The sequence below is a fragment of the Protopterus annectens genome, chromosome 4.part1 (assembly GCF_019279795.1).
Source record: "Protopterus annectens isolate FY-2018-M chromosome 4.part1, PAN1.0, whole genome shotgun sequence".
NCBI lineage: Eukaryota > Metazoa > Chordata > Ceratodontiformes > Protopteridae > Protopterus > Protopterus annectens.
Window position 1 is genome coordinate 36,303,215 of NC_056734.1, and position 18,626 is coordinate 36,321,840.

General features: G+C 38.4%; 1 protein-coding gene across 1 annotated transcript in view; it reads right to left on the bottom strand.

Annotated features, from left to right (window-relative positions):
• Positions 1-18,626, bottom strand: part of LOC122801170 (maltase-glucoamylase, intestinal-like) — a 516,102-nt gene that overhangs the window by 240,792 nt on the left and 256,684 nt on the right. Inside the window, exon 24 of the mRNA XM_044070733.1 lies at positions 9,316-9,492. Within this exon, the coding sequence (XP_043926668.1) occupies positions 9,316-9,492 (177 nt within the window). The remainder of the gene's footprint in view (positions 1-9,315; positions 9,493-18,626) is intronic.

The following is an 18,626-nucleotide window of genomic DNA, read 5'->3' on the forward strand; positions in this document are numbered from 1 at the left end:
AATTATGTATGACATTTTAAATGACACTGGGACTGACATAACAGTTTCTCTAAAAAAATTAACATAACACACCAGAGAATGGATTTATTTTTAGAAGAATATTTACTTGATCAAAGGATAAATGTTGACAGTTATAATTTTTTACAGGTTAAAAGCCCACTTATTGCAACTATATTTGGGGTCCCCGAGGTTCACAAAAATGTGTTAACCCCCCCTTTTTGCCCCATAGTTTCTGGAAGTAAATCTAAGATATTTCCATACGGGGTGGTCATAAACAAATGGTTAAAACCCACTTATTCCAATGTTCACCATTTGTTAAAAGATTCTTGGGACTTTTTAGGTTGGTTAAAAGATGAGTTATGGGAGACGGATTAGATTTTTTTGGCAATAGATATTATGGATCTATTTTCTTCACTTCCCAAGAAAGAAGTGTTAAAATTCATCTGTAATAGTACGAGAAATTTTTCAAACCTCGAATGAGACAAGATTCAATTAATCTCTGAATTTATGACAACTGTTTTGGATAACAACTTCATATTTTTTGAGGGCAAATATTTTAGGCAAGTAAGAGAAGGGGAGTGGCTATGGGGGCCTCTTGTGCCCCTATATTTGCAAATTTGGTCCTTTTGGAATGATAAACCAATCATGTCCACAGAAGTGAGTTCTCTGGAAATTTAAAGTTGTATTTTTGCACGGCATCTTTGTGTTATGGAAAGGAACTACTTTCGAAACAGAGAACTTTCTAAAGTATTTGAATAGCACTAGTTCTTTTTAGAAGTTTACACACACTTTCAACCAACACGTTATCCCCTATTTAGACACCCACATTTCCCATTCCGGCAAAGGATTCAAATTGAAACAATTCGAAAACCAACCTTCAGCAACTCCTATTTAGAATATTCAAGCTGCCACCCCCTTAGTCAGAAAAAAAGTATACTTAAGGGGTAGTGTATCAGAGCAGCAATGATGACTTCCATGTATGAAAATGTCATTAAGAAGTTAGAAATTTTGGGTGATATTGTTTTGGTATGTGGATACCCCATTAAGCTAGTTAAGGAAATTACTATGTGTTGTCCCAATGGATCAAGATGTACAAACCCTTATTAGGGATAGGGATGGAAGACCCAGTCAACACACCTATAGATAATAACTTTTGTAGAGCTCTAGTATTAGAATATAGTTCTTATGCTAAGGAGGTTAAAAAGGTTTTCAAAAGGAACTGGAATATACTTAGAAGTAACCCAGAGGTCTTTAATTTATTGGGTGATACACCTAGCTTTGTGTATAAAACAGGGATTAACTTAAAAAAAATTCTGAACATGGGGGCTTAATTCAAAGTCTAACAAAAGGACATTAGTTGGTACTAGAAAATGTGTGTCATGTAGTCAGTGTCCTTCTATTTTTGATGAGAGGATCTTAATGTTCGACAACATTACTAAGAACAAAATTTATTTTAAAAGTGGTAATTGTGGTACAAAACACATTATCTATTTGGTTAAATGCATGTCCTGTCCAGCTTTTTATGTCAGGAAAATGGACAGAGCCTTCAAGAGCAGAATATATGAGCACTTGTATCAAATCAAAAAGCACAATAGTAGTAATGCCTTATTTAGGCACTTGGTACCTATTCCTGAATGTGACACTTTTAAATTTGCTGTTTTAGAGAAGTAAAATATTAAGCTGAGGGGAGTGGATGTACAAACAATTTTAGAAGAAAGAGAAGTGAGATGGCAGTTGTTCCTCAATGCCACTTTCCCCCATGAATAAATGACAATATTCCCTTTCAACCAGTTTTAGAACAAAGGGATAAGTGGTCAAGAATTATTTTACAGTGTTTGTTATAGTGGTCTTTGCATAAATTATATATATTAATGTGTTTTCAACACATTCTTTTGTGCAGGAAAACAAGTGGTTCATAGTAAATAATTTATATCAGTAGGTAAGAAAATACATTTTTTAGTAGATGTTTTTACTTTTCTATGTGTTTTAAATGAATCTGTGATGCTTGCCTTTTAAGTACTTTGCTTACCTTTAATTGTTTAATTAATCATTCATACCACCAGGGGTATATAGAAGGTTTTAATTGAAAAGGTTTTTGATTCTGATGAAGTCAAGTTTCTTTAGACAAAAGTGCTTAATCACAAAAAAGTTTTAGAGGATGAACTGCTTTTAAAACGTATTAATGGGTTCTTTATTGTTCGGAGTATAACTCACTACCAGCTGGTGTGAACACTATTTTTTGGTTAAGTTTGACATCAAATATTGAAACAATACTAATTTCATGATCTTTAATTGTACTTTGACTTAGGAATGGGGTCCATTCCCATCATGGTATTAGAAACCCAAAAGATTTGGAGAATTTAAACAAGCAGAAAACAGTAACTGCTATTCTTCCTTGCCCTTAACCCATTAATCTTGCTACTTAACAGCTTAGGCCATGGCTATAATTTGGCTTCTGGAAAACAACAAAGTGTAAAGCCTTATCTTCTCTTTGTTGATGATTTAAAACTGTATAGCTCATCAGATAAGGAACTGAAAGCACAACTGCAAGTTGTCAAACTTTTTCAGATGATGTAAGAATGTCATTTGATCTTGATAAATGTGAAAAAGCAACCTTGAAAGCAGGAAAACTTCAGCACCAAGAAAACATTAGTTTTGGACAAGAATATGATATAAAAGAACTTGAGCATGAGGGAGTGTATAAATATTTAGGAACTGATGAAGGAGCAGCAATAAAAAATGAACAAATGCAAATAAAGCTTAGTAAGGAATACTTTAGAAGATTTAAATTAATCCTGAAAACAGCATTGACATCTAGAAACAAAGTACATGCTATAAACTAATTTGCTTTTCCTGTCCTAACTTACAGTTTTGGAGTGACTGACTGTTGGATAGATTAGATAGGAAAACAAGGACTCTTTATGCTCACCAAATGATTTATATATTCCCTGTTTTGAAGGAGGGATTGCCTCCTTGAAATTGATTACATGTACAGATCTGCAATTGTGGGACTCCACACATATCTGCTGATTTCACAAGACCCAAATGTAGTGAAGGTTTTGAAACATGAGAAGAATAAATCTAAGATGACTTCTCTGCTTAGGCTAGCAGAAGCATATCGGCATTAATCAGGAATGGAAATCAACCCACAAGTAGATAAAAATCAGGCAGCAACTGAATGTGCCAAAAAAACAAAGAAAAAATTAAGATGAAGGACCAGATGAGAAGGCAATACATGTGGAAAATGCATAAATATAGTTGCAAGTATAGAAAACTTCATGTTGATCAGGAATGAATGCAGGAATTTTTAAGAAGAGGCAAATTCAAACCATGAGATGAAAGGTAAATAGTGGCGCCTCAAGATAATGAGCTACTTGCACATTGGTTTACAAAGTCCACTGAACATGTGGGAGAAACAGACAAATCTAGGTTTTGTAAAACAGGAAGGGAAACAGTTGCACACCTCATTGCTGATTACGACATTCTAATGGCAGAAGGACTATATACTGAAAGACATACAAATGTGGCAAGACTGTTGCATTGGGGACTGTGCAAACATTATGGTACTGAAGTGGCTGAAAAACACTGGAATCATGAGCCCCAAAGCATTTTAGAAAATGACGAAGTCTACAATACACGGAGTCATCCATTACCAACAGTTAAAAAGATAGATGCTAGACAACCAGATATAGTGGTCCAAGAAAAGAAGACAAATGTAGCATCGATCATTGAAATCTCCACACCCAGTGACTACAGCATCTTGTGTACAGAGACAAGCAAAATCAGAAAATATCAGGACTTGAAGGCAGAAATGAGAGCAATGAGGAAGAATGATACCCAGATAGTTCCAATAGTTGTAGGAGCAGCGAGTCTAATAAAAAAGACTCTGCAATCATATATAAATATCTTACCAATACATGTATCTCCATACAAATTGCAGAAAGAGTCATTACTGTGAGTGCTACAAAGAGCACTTCTGGCTGAAATCAAAGACTGAAACAATACTAAATTTCATGAATTTTAATCATACTTTGACTTAGGAATGGGGTCCATTCCCATCATGGTATTAGAAATGCAAACGATTTGCAGAAATTAAAAAAGGGAAAGAGTAGAGCCATCTACACTGATGTCCTGACAACCAGGGAAGGCTAGCTATCATTGTAAGGAACTATCACCGACTGGCTTTGGGACATACGGGCAAAGGAGTATAAGCCCAACCCAATTAAGCATTCAGGAGTTTCTGTGCTTGTGGACTCTACTGAGTTAATTCCTAATTACCAGAAAAGAGAAAGAGACAGGGAAGATTAGGCTAATATATATATATCTATATATATATATATATATATATATATATATATATATATATATATAGGTTCATAAGTAGGTTCTAGGCTATCAGCCCAAGGGCTTAAATAAGCCTAGTCAACAAGGTTTCCTGACTTACGCCTCCCAAGAAAGCTATTTTCCTGTACCCCTGTCAAGCAGAGCCACAGAAGTGATCCCTGGGGTGTATTTCCTATTTCCCATCCACTCATCAAGATTTTCTTGAAGAGTGTTAATGAGGAACTTTGCTTGACATAGATGGGTAGCTTGTTCCAGAGTATGGGAAGTCTCTGGGAAAGGAATCTATCTCTCCAGCATGTCCTGTTTATTGTGGTGACAAGGTTTAGGTCCCTAGAGCATGTAGCTTGGAGGGATTGGGATTTCTTTAGGTATAGCATGTCCAACAGCTCTGGTTTGACATAGCTTTATATGTTAGGCAGAGATCACCTTGGAGTAGGCAATATCCTACAGAGTAAAGCTGGAGTTTTTTGAGACGGTCAGTGTAGGGCATCTGTTTGAGGCCAGTAATCTTCTTTGTGAGGTACGTCTGTGGCCTTTCAAACTGCTGCAGATGTCTTGTGAGGTACTTCCAGAAGAGGCATTGTACTCTATGATGGGTCTAATGAGTGTTGAATAGATGGGAACAATGACCTGGATGAGAGCCCTTTTGTGATGAGGTGTGCCACTTAGAAGGATTTCCTGACTACTGTGACAATGTGATTATCAAAGGAGAAACTACTGTTCACCTGGGTCCCCCGGTCTCTTATCACACATTTAGCGTTAAGTAGACTTCCACTTATGTGGTAGTTCATGGGTACAGAGTTTTTACCAAAGGGGATGACAATGCACTTTTTACATTGAGCTTGAGGCCATGGCTCAAACACCAGGCATTTGTCTCAGTGAGGCCCTTCTGTAGGATGTCCACATCATTTGGGGACTCGACTATGGCTCCCAGTTTGTAGTCATCTGTGAACTTGGTTAGCCAAAAGCCTTCTGTGTTAGCCTGTACTTCAGAGAAGTAGATCCCACACAGGAGAGGTCCCAGTACTGAATCATGTGGTACTCCACTTGTCACTGGTTTAAAGTCAGAATTGAAGTCTGCAACTTTTACAGTGTGGGTTCTGTCAGTGAGCCATTTGGCAACCCATCTTGTGATGTAAGGATTTATACCTAGTTTAGTGAGTTTATCTATAATTCCAGAATGGGGAATGGTGTCGAAAGCCTTGGTGAGGTCAAGATAGGCTGTGTTAACCACCTCGTCTACAGCTTTGGTGACTGCCTCAAAGAAGTCGATCATGTTCAGGAGGCATGATCTGCCTTTCACAAACCCAAACTGGGTGGGGTCCAGAGTTTGGAAGTTACCAATGTCTTTGTTTATGTGTTCCATGATGATACATTCCATGGCCTTACAGACCAGGCTCATCAGGCAAATAGGGTGATAGTTCCTGGGATCAGTGGTGGCTCCCCATTTGTGAAGTGGGATAACTGTTGCTGTGTGCCATTCAGTGGGCACAAAGCCTGATGTGAGGCTATGATTAAACATGGTGCTTAGGTGGGGAGCCAGTTCATTCTGAAGTTCGTGTAAAACGCAGCCTGGGATGTTGTCCAATCCCATGGATGCTGTGTTTTTGGCTTTAGCGAGTGCAGCTTTTACCTGTGCAGTTGTGATTACAGAGACTCTACATTCTTCCTGTATAGATATGGGCCCTTTAGAGAGTGAGAGGGGGGTAAAGTTAGCACTGAACCTATCTGCCAGGATGTTGGCAATATCAGTTGGTTCTGTAATTTTCGTTCCGTTGTGTTATAACTCAGAGTAGATCTGGGTGCTGCCATTGAGATTCCTGACATAGCTATAGAATAGCTCTGGGTGCTGCCATTGAGATTCCTGACATAGCTATAGAATGCTTTGTGGTTGTCCTTAGAATCAGTGGTGATTTTGTTTTCGTAGCTAGCTTTGGAGGATCTTAGAAGGGATCTTAGCTTCTTACTGAGGCTGACCAGGGAGCTCCTCCACTCATGGGATTTTACTCTCTTTTGCAACAGTTTTTTTTCCTTCTGTTGTAGAGTTTGTTTATGACAGGGGATCACCAGATTGGCTTCCTTTTTTTAGAGTATAGCATCTTGGTTCTGTTCAGGATAGCATGATCCATGTACTCATTTAAGTGCTTATAGAGTGCATTTGTGTAGGATTCAGCAGTCATAACTGTACTGTCCATCTGCATGGTGTGTCATGAAATTCACCATTTCTGTCTTAAGAAGCATGAAGTTGGCTTTGGAGAATTTTTTTTACAATGGCTTCCTTAATGATGGCTGGGGTGGGATGCGGATATCTAGGGTGATTAGCATATGGTAGGATCTGGCCAACGAGGAGTTGACTTCAGGTGTGGAACACCGGTCACTCATGTTGATAATGACTAGGTCTAGGACATTGTTGTCCCTGGTGGCGGTGTGGATAAGTTGATCCGGGGCATTGGAATTTATAAATTCCAGAAAGTGTTGAGTGAAGGAGTTGGTACATGAGTAGTATTCCCAGTTAATGTTGGGGTAGTTGGAATCGCCCACCATTAGGGTGTTTGGTTGAACCCTAATATTTTCCAGTATATCAAAAAAAAAAGAGAAGCAGGAATCCTGGGGCATGGTGGCCATCTGTACCAAGGTACAATTTGGATTGCATTTTGCCCATAGTTAGTTGCACTTGGATAACCTCGGATGCATTACACTGAGCAACTATATTTGTGTGGATATATTCTGCCATGGCTGCCTGGATGATTGCCTCCTCTCTGCTTAACTGTTGTCCTAGCCTGATGCCAAGTTAATAATTACATTTTTAGTGAGGATAGGGGATGAAAGGTGAATATGTGCAGGGCAATCATTAGGGGAAGGCTAAGAGTTGGTAGCCATGAGATCAGAAAAGGAATTCGAGAAAGGATGACAAATTGTTCTAAAAAGGTGGAGTTAAACATACAGAGTAATGTTTATGCCTGAAATCTATAAATGAATGAATGAATAACTAAATGAATAAATGGATATTATTCTGACACCACATCAAATACGTTCATGATATTTATTAAAAGCTTTTACTCAGTTTTAAAAATGATAAAGGCTATTCTGTGCAGATAAATTTCTTAGTATCTCTGCTTAGAATGCATTATAAGAGAAGTTACTAATGCATCATTCATGCTGTATCAAGGCCATATACCCAGAAGTTACTGGGTAACACTAATCCTTCAAATGAGGTATTCCTTTATTCACAAGTGCTATACAATGGTTATATAATAAAATCCATCCCTGTTTCAGAACCAGAATGAATATAGGATATTCATTATTTGAGTTCGTATAGTTCTTGTTAGTCCAGGATATTTTACCGATACCCCAGAAATTTTTAAAGCACTGACCTTTTTCAAGACCAATATTCAGTGAAGATATTTGTGTGTGTGTGTGTGTGTGTGTGTGTGTGTGTGTGTGTGTGTGTGTGTGTGTGTGTGTGTTGATGAGACAGTATGTGATGTGCATGTGTATTATTTGGGCTTACTCATGCTTATTTTAAATGTACATTTTCCCTGGTCCCCCTCAATAAATGCATCACACCAACATGTGATTCCTTTTCCAGTTATACTTGCACAAACCACTTAAGCCCCTCACAACCTTTAGCTCATTTCCTCCATATCATCCCTCATTCTCATTTAACCCATTCATCCCACCCTCTTAACTCCCACTATAATATTTATCTAACCCCCTCTGAAGATGTACCTGGAGAAATTGTTTTTTTCCAAACCTCATTTTTTATTATTTCGGTATCACTGCCTAACATAAATAACAAGTCTTTCCTTTGTTATCACTCATATTTCTTTATCAATTTAAAAAAGATATGATGTTCACATCTAAACAGAATATCAGATTATAAAGTAGACATTGGTCTATAAATGTCCTACCGGAAAGCTTCATCTTTCCTTAATATATTGATGTAATTTGGTGACAATATTATTTGTCTACACTGCTGTTGGTAAGCTGTTCCTGAACATATATGTCTCAGTGGAGGACCAAACTACCCTTAAGTTTCCTATTTTCTAACAGATAATTGAGATAACACAATAAAGTATGAGCTCTGAATACTTGCTAGACAGGAAAAAATGTTACACTTTTGAACTTAACAGTATGCATTTAAAGATCCATGTATCAACAATGGCTGTATAAGTATCTTTCACTGTCTGAAGAATTTTTCTATTGAGCTTGCCAAGACGTTGCAAACATGGAGGGTTATTCATTCTTTACTTTGCTTTACTTCCATTCAACAATTGTTTTTAATGTAAGCTCAAGCATTTTTGTACTAATTTTCACAAGTGTTCCTATGTTAATACTTAATCAAACACAGTCCACTCTATGATAGCAATTTCCTGATGGTATAGTAGTTAGGAAAACATACAATGAGGAGTAGGAAGTGGGATTCATCCCTATTCTGGAAAAATTTCAAGTTTATTTTAGACAGATCTCTTTGTGTTTTGTAGCTTTGAATAAAGCCACCTGAAAGTATTTGCAAAGGTGCAATGCTTCTTTCTAAAAGAAATGCAGGAGCAGAAAACACACACTATTCAGAAGAACTTCAGTGACTGTCACTGTATTCTTTACCTAACAGGTTGCTTAGATGTGATCTCTGCTTCACATAAATGACAGTGTTTAACCTTGCAGGGGGCAAAAGTCTGTGGATGAATGCACCATGTGTGTGTGTGTGTGTGTGTGTGTGTGTGTGTGTGTGTGTGTGTGTGTGTGTGTGTGTGTGTGTGTGTGTGTGCGCGTGTGTGTGTGTGTGTGTGTGTGTGTGTGTGTGTGTGTGTGTGTGTGTGTGTGTGTGTGTGTACTACAAAATATATGCACAGGTTTACAGTAAACAAGTATTGTGAAGGGTAATAGGGCAGAAGCATGACAATGAAAAATATGAGCCCCAATCAGTTCATTGTAGAGAAATAATGATCTATAGATTAAGGAGGTATTCACCTTGTAGTTTCTATCAAACTGCATTTGATCCTTAGAGAGATTAATAACTGGACCAGATTCTTCTGTCACATCTGCAGCCGTTATGGGATGTTGAAGTCCAAGGATCTTAATCTCTTCGAATCGCAGGCTGTTAGGGTCCTTATACCCATTCTTCACCACTTGCATTGATAGCCGACTCTACAGTACAAACAAGTAAGCCAATTTTAACTTCACTTCCTTGACATATTTTTCACCCATATTTTGCACTTTACGCAAACAATACTTTCATCTTTTTTGCACAGTTTTATAAAATATAGCCTTACTGCTACTCAAGGGTATTAATGAACTGTATCAGTGATGCATGACGGTAGTAAATTTGTAGGATAATGCAGCCTTGATCATGTGTCCCTGGAACTTATACAGGACCTCCCACATGGTTGTTACAATTTAGCAAATGTGAGGAAATTAAATAGATGACTAAAAGAAAAAAAGTCAGTAACCAAAATTCTCCAAAATTTCTGACTATGTATTTATTAGAAAAAATACTATTATCGTATAATCTGAAACAAAGTTTCAGTACAATGATAATGAAGACTGATTTATAATATTTTGTTGCATTCTGGCACCTTTGCAATAATAAACATAATGCTTAAAATGGTTGACACATACTTAAAATAACAAATGAGACAAGCAATAACACTATATGATGTAAACAAACCAAACGAATGCTAACTAAATATTTTCATTGCAATATACTGTACATTAGATGTAAAAAATACGCACACACACACACACACACACACACACACACACATATATATATATATATATATATATATATATATATATATATATATATATACGCGCTTACACACATACACACACACACGCACGCATGCATACACTTGCGCACACACACACACACACACACACACACACACACACACACACACACACACACACACACACACACATGGCTGGATGTAGCAAAAGGAGATATAGGCAGCTGCTTAGTGCCCAGTGCTGGAATGCCATGCAATTTTAATAACAGTCCATTTTGCTTTCCTTCTTAGCATGCATGCAGTTGAGATAGAAGTGCACACACACAGACCAGACTGAGATATTTATTTTCTGCTTGGTGTGTGTGGGCTCAGATTATTAGCATGAGCAAGACTGAAAATCCAGCCTGGATACTTCTTGAATTTCTTGCAGCCTGAGCGAGTATGTTTAAATTCTGTCTGCCTGCCAAGGTTAGTGTTGTAGCACTGGTAAGATAGTGTTAGCATTAACAGATATTACTGTCATTGTTGCAACAGTACTAGAAAAGTGTGTGTGTGTGTGTGTGTGTGTGTGTGTGTGTGTGTGTGTGTGTGTGTGTGTGTGTGTGTGTGCGTGCAAGGGGAACTCCCCAGTTAGGGGGACTGTCTAGTTATGTGACTTGTCACAAAAACTCAAACCTTGTACCTTAGCTATGGGAGTGTGTGGTGAATGAATTAGAGAATTCAGTGTTAGTCATAAAGTTTCATAGTTATCTGGCTATACATGTTGATGCAGAACCTGTTTTTCTGTTAACTTCTTAAGTATTGGATAGTAGCCTGCTGTTATCTGCCTCCAGTTTTGCATCACATCTCTGATTTTGCCTCATATTTCTGCCCTAATCTGTCCTTGAGCATGTCACTTAAATGGACAGTTCATGGGGCAACTGCAAATTTGGGCCACGCTCTTCAATGGCCCCTGAACTGCAAGTCTATTAACTACACATGAACCAGAGCAGAAATGGCATAAAGGAAGGAAACTGATAGTAGTAAACAGGAGCATGTTCATACAAGCCAATTTCTTTGGATGTGATCCTTGGTTTCCTTGTTCTTTTGAATGTTGATAGTTTATTATTTAGGTGTGAATAAATTTGACAGGATGAAGTTTATGAGAGTAATATTATTATTTTAACTATTAATACATTTTTATTTATCTTGTATTTTTAAGGCACAATATGCTTGGGTAATGCTAGTTTTTCTAGTATTTTGTGCAGATACGTAAGTTTATGAGCATTAAAAAAAGGTGCTTCTTGTAGTTCATGGTTTCATTCCCTCAACCATCATTTGTCTTCTATATGACTTAGTCAAATTGCTTAACCATACAGTAGTCCTGGGTTGCTTTTGAAAGGGGAGTATTGTGTCCAATCGGCTATTCCAGCAAATGTGTTACACATTTGTCTTTTGAATTCCTGTACCCTTCACATAGATGGTAATCAGTGCTTCACAATATGCTGTATGATTATGAATCTTGTCATGTTTCTTGTAGTTTAATGGTTTGCTAGATGCATCTTCAATAAAGTTGAGTTTCAAGGGAAGAAATGTTACTGTTTCTCATGCTATGTCTGCTTTTAATGTGACAGTTTTGCTTTGTTTGCAAAATGTCTGCCAGTGTTTTTTTTTCTGTAAAATTTGAAATAAAACTTGGAACTTAAATATATAACTCTGTGATAATTCTAAAAGTAAATAAGAACACACTATGTACACTGACAGGTTTGAACAGTGTTTATGGTAATTGGAGACAGATAACCAAGTAATAGAGTGGGCCTGGTTCATTAAAGGGTGGTGGTTGGCATAATGGTTAAGGTATTTATCTCACAAATACAAGGCAGAGGGTTTCATTCTTATCTTTCGTTATTGGATAGGATTGTAATACTATGCATATGGATAGCCTAGTATTTACCTATGAACTTTGCATAGGGCTTCATTTGTGCACTGCCCACTCTAATGACTCTGGAGGAGAATGTTGTAACTATGCAGCATTATTAGCCATTCTTCAGGTGGGTCCAATGTGTACTGACTGATGTCAGATGGGATAGATATTCTGTATGGCTGAGAAGACTTAGGGAGGTTAAAAATGAGATGTAGTTATTCAGGAATCATGCAAGCCACAGAGAAGAATAATGTATTGTATGCAGTAATATTTCTATACTTGTATGGCTGGTGGGTTGTAGTACAAAAGCTGCTGCAGCACTTTATTGACCTATTAAAGAATAAAATTACTTCATTAATAGGCCTGGAGTTTGTATTATAGTCTAAACATGTTGAATTTTAGTAGTCTAAACATGTTACATAACAGTAATACATATTTTTTCGGTATCTTCTTTACAGTCTTCAGCAATTCAAATGAGTTGACATTTGTTAGGTCATATAGTCAGCTTTATATGATTAGAGATGGGAATAATGACTTTCAATAACATTTGATTATATGACATGCTGTCATAACTATACATACATACACACATATATCTATATATATATTATATGTGTGCATAAAAATACAAATATATATAAATATATGTATATATGAACAGGCTATTACTAAAACAGGAATAAAGCTCAATGCTGAGGAAAATTTGTAATATTAAAATACCATCATTAATAAACTCATGGCACTTGTGTTTTCTGGGAAAATTTTAAAAAGCATGAAATTCCTCAGAGCTGCTCTCGGTTTGACTACTTCACCTGAGATTTATAGAGAATCTGCTGCATCTAAAGCCATCAACTGCGAAAAAAAACAAAAATATTTTTTTGCACTTCTGTTGATTATTTTTTACTGCATTTCATAACAATTCTTTATCAATTGCTACATTTCTTGTACTTTAGTAGAGTTTCAAAGCTGACCTGTTTTCCACTGCTGCTGCTGCTGTGGTACTTAATTTCATTGTGTCTGTTAGTTTTACTGGACTGTAGCATCTAGATTATGTGTTTTTTCTGCACTTGAGTTCTAAAACCAGCATTTTTAGATTAAGTGGGTTTTCTAATTGCACTCATGTGGCAGAAGTATGGTGTAGCAAACCTGTCTGAGTTGGGGACTGCTGACTGAAAGCTTGTTGTATGTTTTCCAGAGTGTTCTGTAGGCCTTGCTGTGTAAACTTGCTTGTTTGATTCTATATAAGCTTAGTGTTTGTGTGGGTATTTGTGCTTAATTACTCATAGCTACACTTTGTTTGGCTACTTTGCCTGACAGATACAGAGACTCTGCTGTATCTAAAGCCACAGGCTACTAAAAGAATGAAAATAGGTATGATTTTGCATTTCTGCTAATTGTGTTTACTGCATTTCATAAGAATGTTATATTAATTGTTACATTCCTTGCACTTTAATAGATTTTCAAACCTGAACTGTTTCCACGGCTACTGAAGTACTTCATTTCATTGTGTCAGATAGATTTACAGGGCAGTAGTATCTAGACTGCCTGGTTTTCCTGCACTTGAGCTCTAAAGCCAACATTTTTACATTAAGAATACTATACACCAAAGTACTGTATGAGCATTTATATAGATGCATGGAATCAGGAATACCCGACAGGACAAAATCATCCTCTGCTCGGAAGAGTAAACCTGCTGGTGGACATCTGCAATAAATAAACTATATAACAAAATGAAAAACATTGCTGTCCTGGTTCAAGAAGGAGCAGGTGACCAATTGGAAGCAATCTCTCCTTAGTCTAAACAAGCAAATAAGAGCAGTAGTAAAATCCTCTAAAGGCTACTTTGAGTACAAATTGGCCAGATCTACTAGAGACAATCATAAACCCTTCTTCACATATGTCCATAATCTCAAAGTAGACACCCAGATCTGTTCAGAACTGGTGGTAAACGACACCACATACACAAATGCTGTAGATATAGCCAACCTACTGGCTGACAGATCCAGCAAAACTTCACCCCTCTGTCCCCCATCAGTAAATCAGGACATCCCCAGTACCTGACCCCTCCCCTTATTGCTAGGGAAGAGGTCATCACTGCCCTTTCAAAGGCCATAAATATAGCCTCCATGGGACCTGATAACATCCCAGGCTGCATCGTACATGAACTCAGGCATGAACTTGCAGCACGATTAGGCACCATATTCAACCAAACCCTGAGTACCAGCTTTGTCTCAGCTGAGTGGAAGACAGCCACTGTCATCCCTTTACACAAAAGTGGAGCACCCACCGATCTGGGAAATTATAGACCCATCAGCCTAACTAGCCTGATCTGCAAGGCTTTGCAACAGCTTATCATGGACCTCATTAGCAGGGACATTGGCAAACTCCAAGCACTTGATCCCACACAGTTTGGCTTTGTCAAAGGGAGGTCATGTCTGTTAAATCTGGTTGACTTCTTGGAGACAGTCACCAAAGCTATGGATGATGGGAAAATGGAACACACTGCCTACCTTGACCTGGCCAAAGCCTTCGACACTAGTCCCCACTTGGGTGTAATAGATAAACTCTCCCAACTAGGTATCAATCCATATGTTACCAGATGAGTAGTAAACTGGCATACTGATAGAACCCACCTAATCAAAGTAGGGGAAGTCAGCTCAAGCAGTAGACCTGTAATGAATGGCATACCCAAGGGATTGGTCTTGGGGCCTCTGTTATTTGGGATATACTTCTCTGAGGAGAAGGCCAAAACCAGTGGGCTATGGCTGCCCAAGTTTGCAGATGACTGCAAGCTGGGCACAGTCATCAATTCCTCAAGTGATTTGGGCGTTCTGCAAAAGGGTCTCACCCAAACATATGACTGGTGTCAGAAACATGGCCTCAAGCTGAATGCCAAAAAATGCATCATCATCCCCTTTGGGGTTAGTGATGTTCACACATATCATCACATTAGAAACAATATCCTAAGCATGCAACCATTCGTGAGGGATTTGAGCAACCTGACTATTGACCACCATATTGCTTCCATTGTGCTGAAAGCTTTCTACATGGCCCACCTCATAAGCAAGGGTATTTCATCCAGGGACAAGGAGATCATAACATCCCTGTATTCTTCCCTTATAAGGCCAGTTATTTAGTACAGTGGCCCCTTCAGCATGTAACTCACAAAGCAGATGCAGCAGCTGGACGGACCACAAAAGTTCCTCACCAGAAGAATTCAGGGCCTCAAACATCTACCCTGTAGAACCTCCCTTGATGGGACTGCTGCATATCTGCAAGTCAAGTTCCACTCGAGTAACCCTTATAAGGCCAATTTTTTAGTATAATGCCTCATTCAGCATGTACCTCGCAAAATACATGCAGAAGTTCCTCACCAGGAGAATCCAGAGCCTCAAACATCTACCATATACAGATAGACTAAAAGCCCTGCCCCTCTACTCAGTTTTATACAGACTCCACAGAGGTGACCTCTGTCTGGCATACAAAGCAATCTGAGACCCCGCCTTGATGAAACTGTTGCATATCTGCAAGTCAAGCTCCACTCGAGTAACCCATATGTGTGTCCTCAACCTGGTCTGTGACATCAATAGGACTTTATGGTGGAACAGATTTGTGTCCCACAGACTCCCCCATCTGTGGAATAGACACCCTCTCCACATCAAGGAGAGTACCTCATTATCCCTTTTTAAGCGCAACTTGGATAATTGGATGGGAAACAAAAAACACACCCCTGGGATTCCGCCTGTGTCCTTGCTGGACAGGGGCTATTGGTACTGACTTGCCTAAACATGGGATAAACTCTTGGCTAGGCTTATAAGGGCCTCAGGGCCAATAGCCTAGTAATTTCCTATGATCCTATGATCCTATAAGAGGATTTTATGACTGCACTCTTGTTTTAGATGTGCAGTAGCAAACCTATCTTAGTTGAGGACTGCTGGCTGAAAGCTTGTTATGTGTTTTCCAGTTTGGTCTGCAGGTTTTGCTGTTATAAAACGAATTTCTATAATTCTATATAAGTCCAATGTTTGTGTGGATTTGTGCTCAATTCTTCAGAGCTGCTGTTGGTTTGGCTACTTTGCATGAGAATTACAAAGAATTTGCTGCATCTAAAGCCATCTGCTGGTAAAATAATGAAAATAAATATCATTTTGCACTTCTGCTGACTATTTTTAACTGTATTTCTTACAAATACTGTATTAATTGTTAAATTTCTCACACTTTGGTAGAATTTCAAAGCTGAACTGTTTTCACTGCTTCTGTAGAACTTAATTACATTGTGTTTGCTAGTTATACAGGACAAGTAGTATTTAGATTGCTTGATTCCCTTGCACTTGAGCACTAAAGCCAGTATTTTTACATTAAGAGGATTTTTTGGCTGCACTCTTGTGACAGAAGTTTGCTGTAGCTAACCTATCTGAATTGGAGGCTGCTGGCTGAAAGCTTATTGTGTGTTTTTCTCATTTGTCTGTAGGCTGCATTGTTGTAAAACTTTCTGATTCTATAAAAGCTCAGTGTTTGCACTAGGCTGCTCTCTGTGCAGTGGTAGTTAGCAGTGTCCTGCAGAGATGCAAATGCTATCAAATTAAAATCTCCCTTAGACTAACTTTCTCTTAAACCTTCCTCAGTCCCTGTGCTGCTCTAGGAGTATCTGAGTTACACGCATAGCAACATCATCTTGTTGGAAAGCTGCAGTTCACACTAAGTATAGCACTCATTCTTCATCCATGCTGCATCATCCCAGTCCATTTAAATCTGTCCACTCTTCTCCCTAGTTAATCCCATAGTAAAACAAACAGAAACCATGGATAGGCACTTTCATGCTGCCTCTGTGGTCAGTCTTGTGGACATATACATTGTAAGGCAATGTTGCAATTGTCTGATGTATACTGACAGCCACTTAATCCTGAAACAAATAAACAGACACAGTATGTGAGAGATGCAGCTACATTGTGAAAACTGAGACATAACTTTCACAAACCATCATAATCAAATAGCAAACAGGTTATCAGCAAACACACATCATTTTCCTCACTAAAGAAGTTTTGTCGCATAAACCCAAGTATGCAAAGGTACTCATAAGTAACCAACCAAAACCTCAGAGACCTTCCATACACTGACCTCAGAAACCCTGTGCAAGCAAAGCAAAGTCAGCAGCACTCATTACACATAAAAGTATACATCAGAGTGTCTCCACAATCAAGCTTCTAAGGCAAAACACCACACAAACATCTTGGCCAAAGGAGTGTCCATAGTGAGACACACGGATGCCCCCATCACATGGTAGGATAATGTTACAGTCAGTTGTTTGTCAGGGACCTGGATTTGCTAGATCATACAGGCACTCAAGTCACTTAACCACAAGTACCAGTATGACTAAGTATAGTGCATTTCGGTTGAATAATCTCAGATATATCTTCCTGGACTATAGAAATAGAGACATGATGGACTTCTATGAATTCATGTTGCAGGCTGGTATGACCCTTGCACTGAGCAGCATTCTACCCTCACCAAAAATGATACACAATACAAACAGAGTTATTGCTGTTTTTCCAAGGCGATCCAGTATATGTCAGCCTGGGATGATGTGCTCAACAGACCACACTGCTTTTCCAGAGAATGTCTACACCTGTGACCACTAGACTTTTGAATACTAGCAAGGCATTATCCACCCACATAGTTCCTTTTTTTAGGTAGTATCAAACCAACAGATCTACCTCCTTGCAAATTATTCTAATGACAAGCTGAAGGCACTGCTCCTCAATGCTAGGAGTCTTAACGAGAAGTTATACTCCCTGGAAGCTCTCCTCACTCTGGAGAATGCTGATGTCTGTGCAGTTACAGTGATGTAGTTCAAGGCTGTGGAAAGCCCCCCAGCAATGCAAGACTACAATGCCTATCACACATTCAGACCACACTCTTAAAAGGAAAAAAATAAAAGGAGAAGGTGTTTCCACTTACATAAAAAACAATCGCATCTTTAGATTGGTCAAGCAGGATGACTTGATTGAGGTACTCCATGTCCAACTGACCACAGGCAAAATCCCCCACCATATGGTCACTAACTAAAGGTGCCCAATCACAAACCATGAAAGCCACTCCACATACCTGAAGCTACTAGAATCAATTAATATTCAGTGCAACAGACTACTCATTGATGATTTTAACTACCTATCCATAAACTGGTAAACATATATGTCCACTAACATTCAGGTCCAGAGATTCCTGAACTTTGTCAATGCAAATGTTCTGGAACAGCTGGTCTGTACTCCCACTAAGGACTCAAATATCCTTGACATAGTACTCACAAACAGGACGGAGCATTGCATCTACCCCCAGCATACTGTCCTCATTGGCAAGATTGGTCTCCTTTGAAATAAATGCAATGGTAGAACCCCCATCACACCCTAAAACCCTAAAAAATTTTTCCATGGCAAATTACCTTTTATTAAGTGGTAGAACAGGTAATTTTAAAGCTCCCCAAACCTCAAAAACACAAAGGCCCACAAAGAAGTATACATGAATGCCCTGTACAACCATTTAGACAACCACATAGAAACAGCAGTATCTGACAGAACTAAACCAAGGTCTATCAGGGAAAACAAGCCATCCTGATGGGTCCCTATCATAAATAGGCTATACAACAGAAG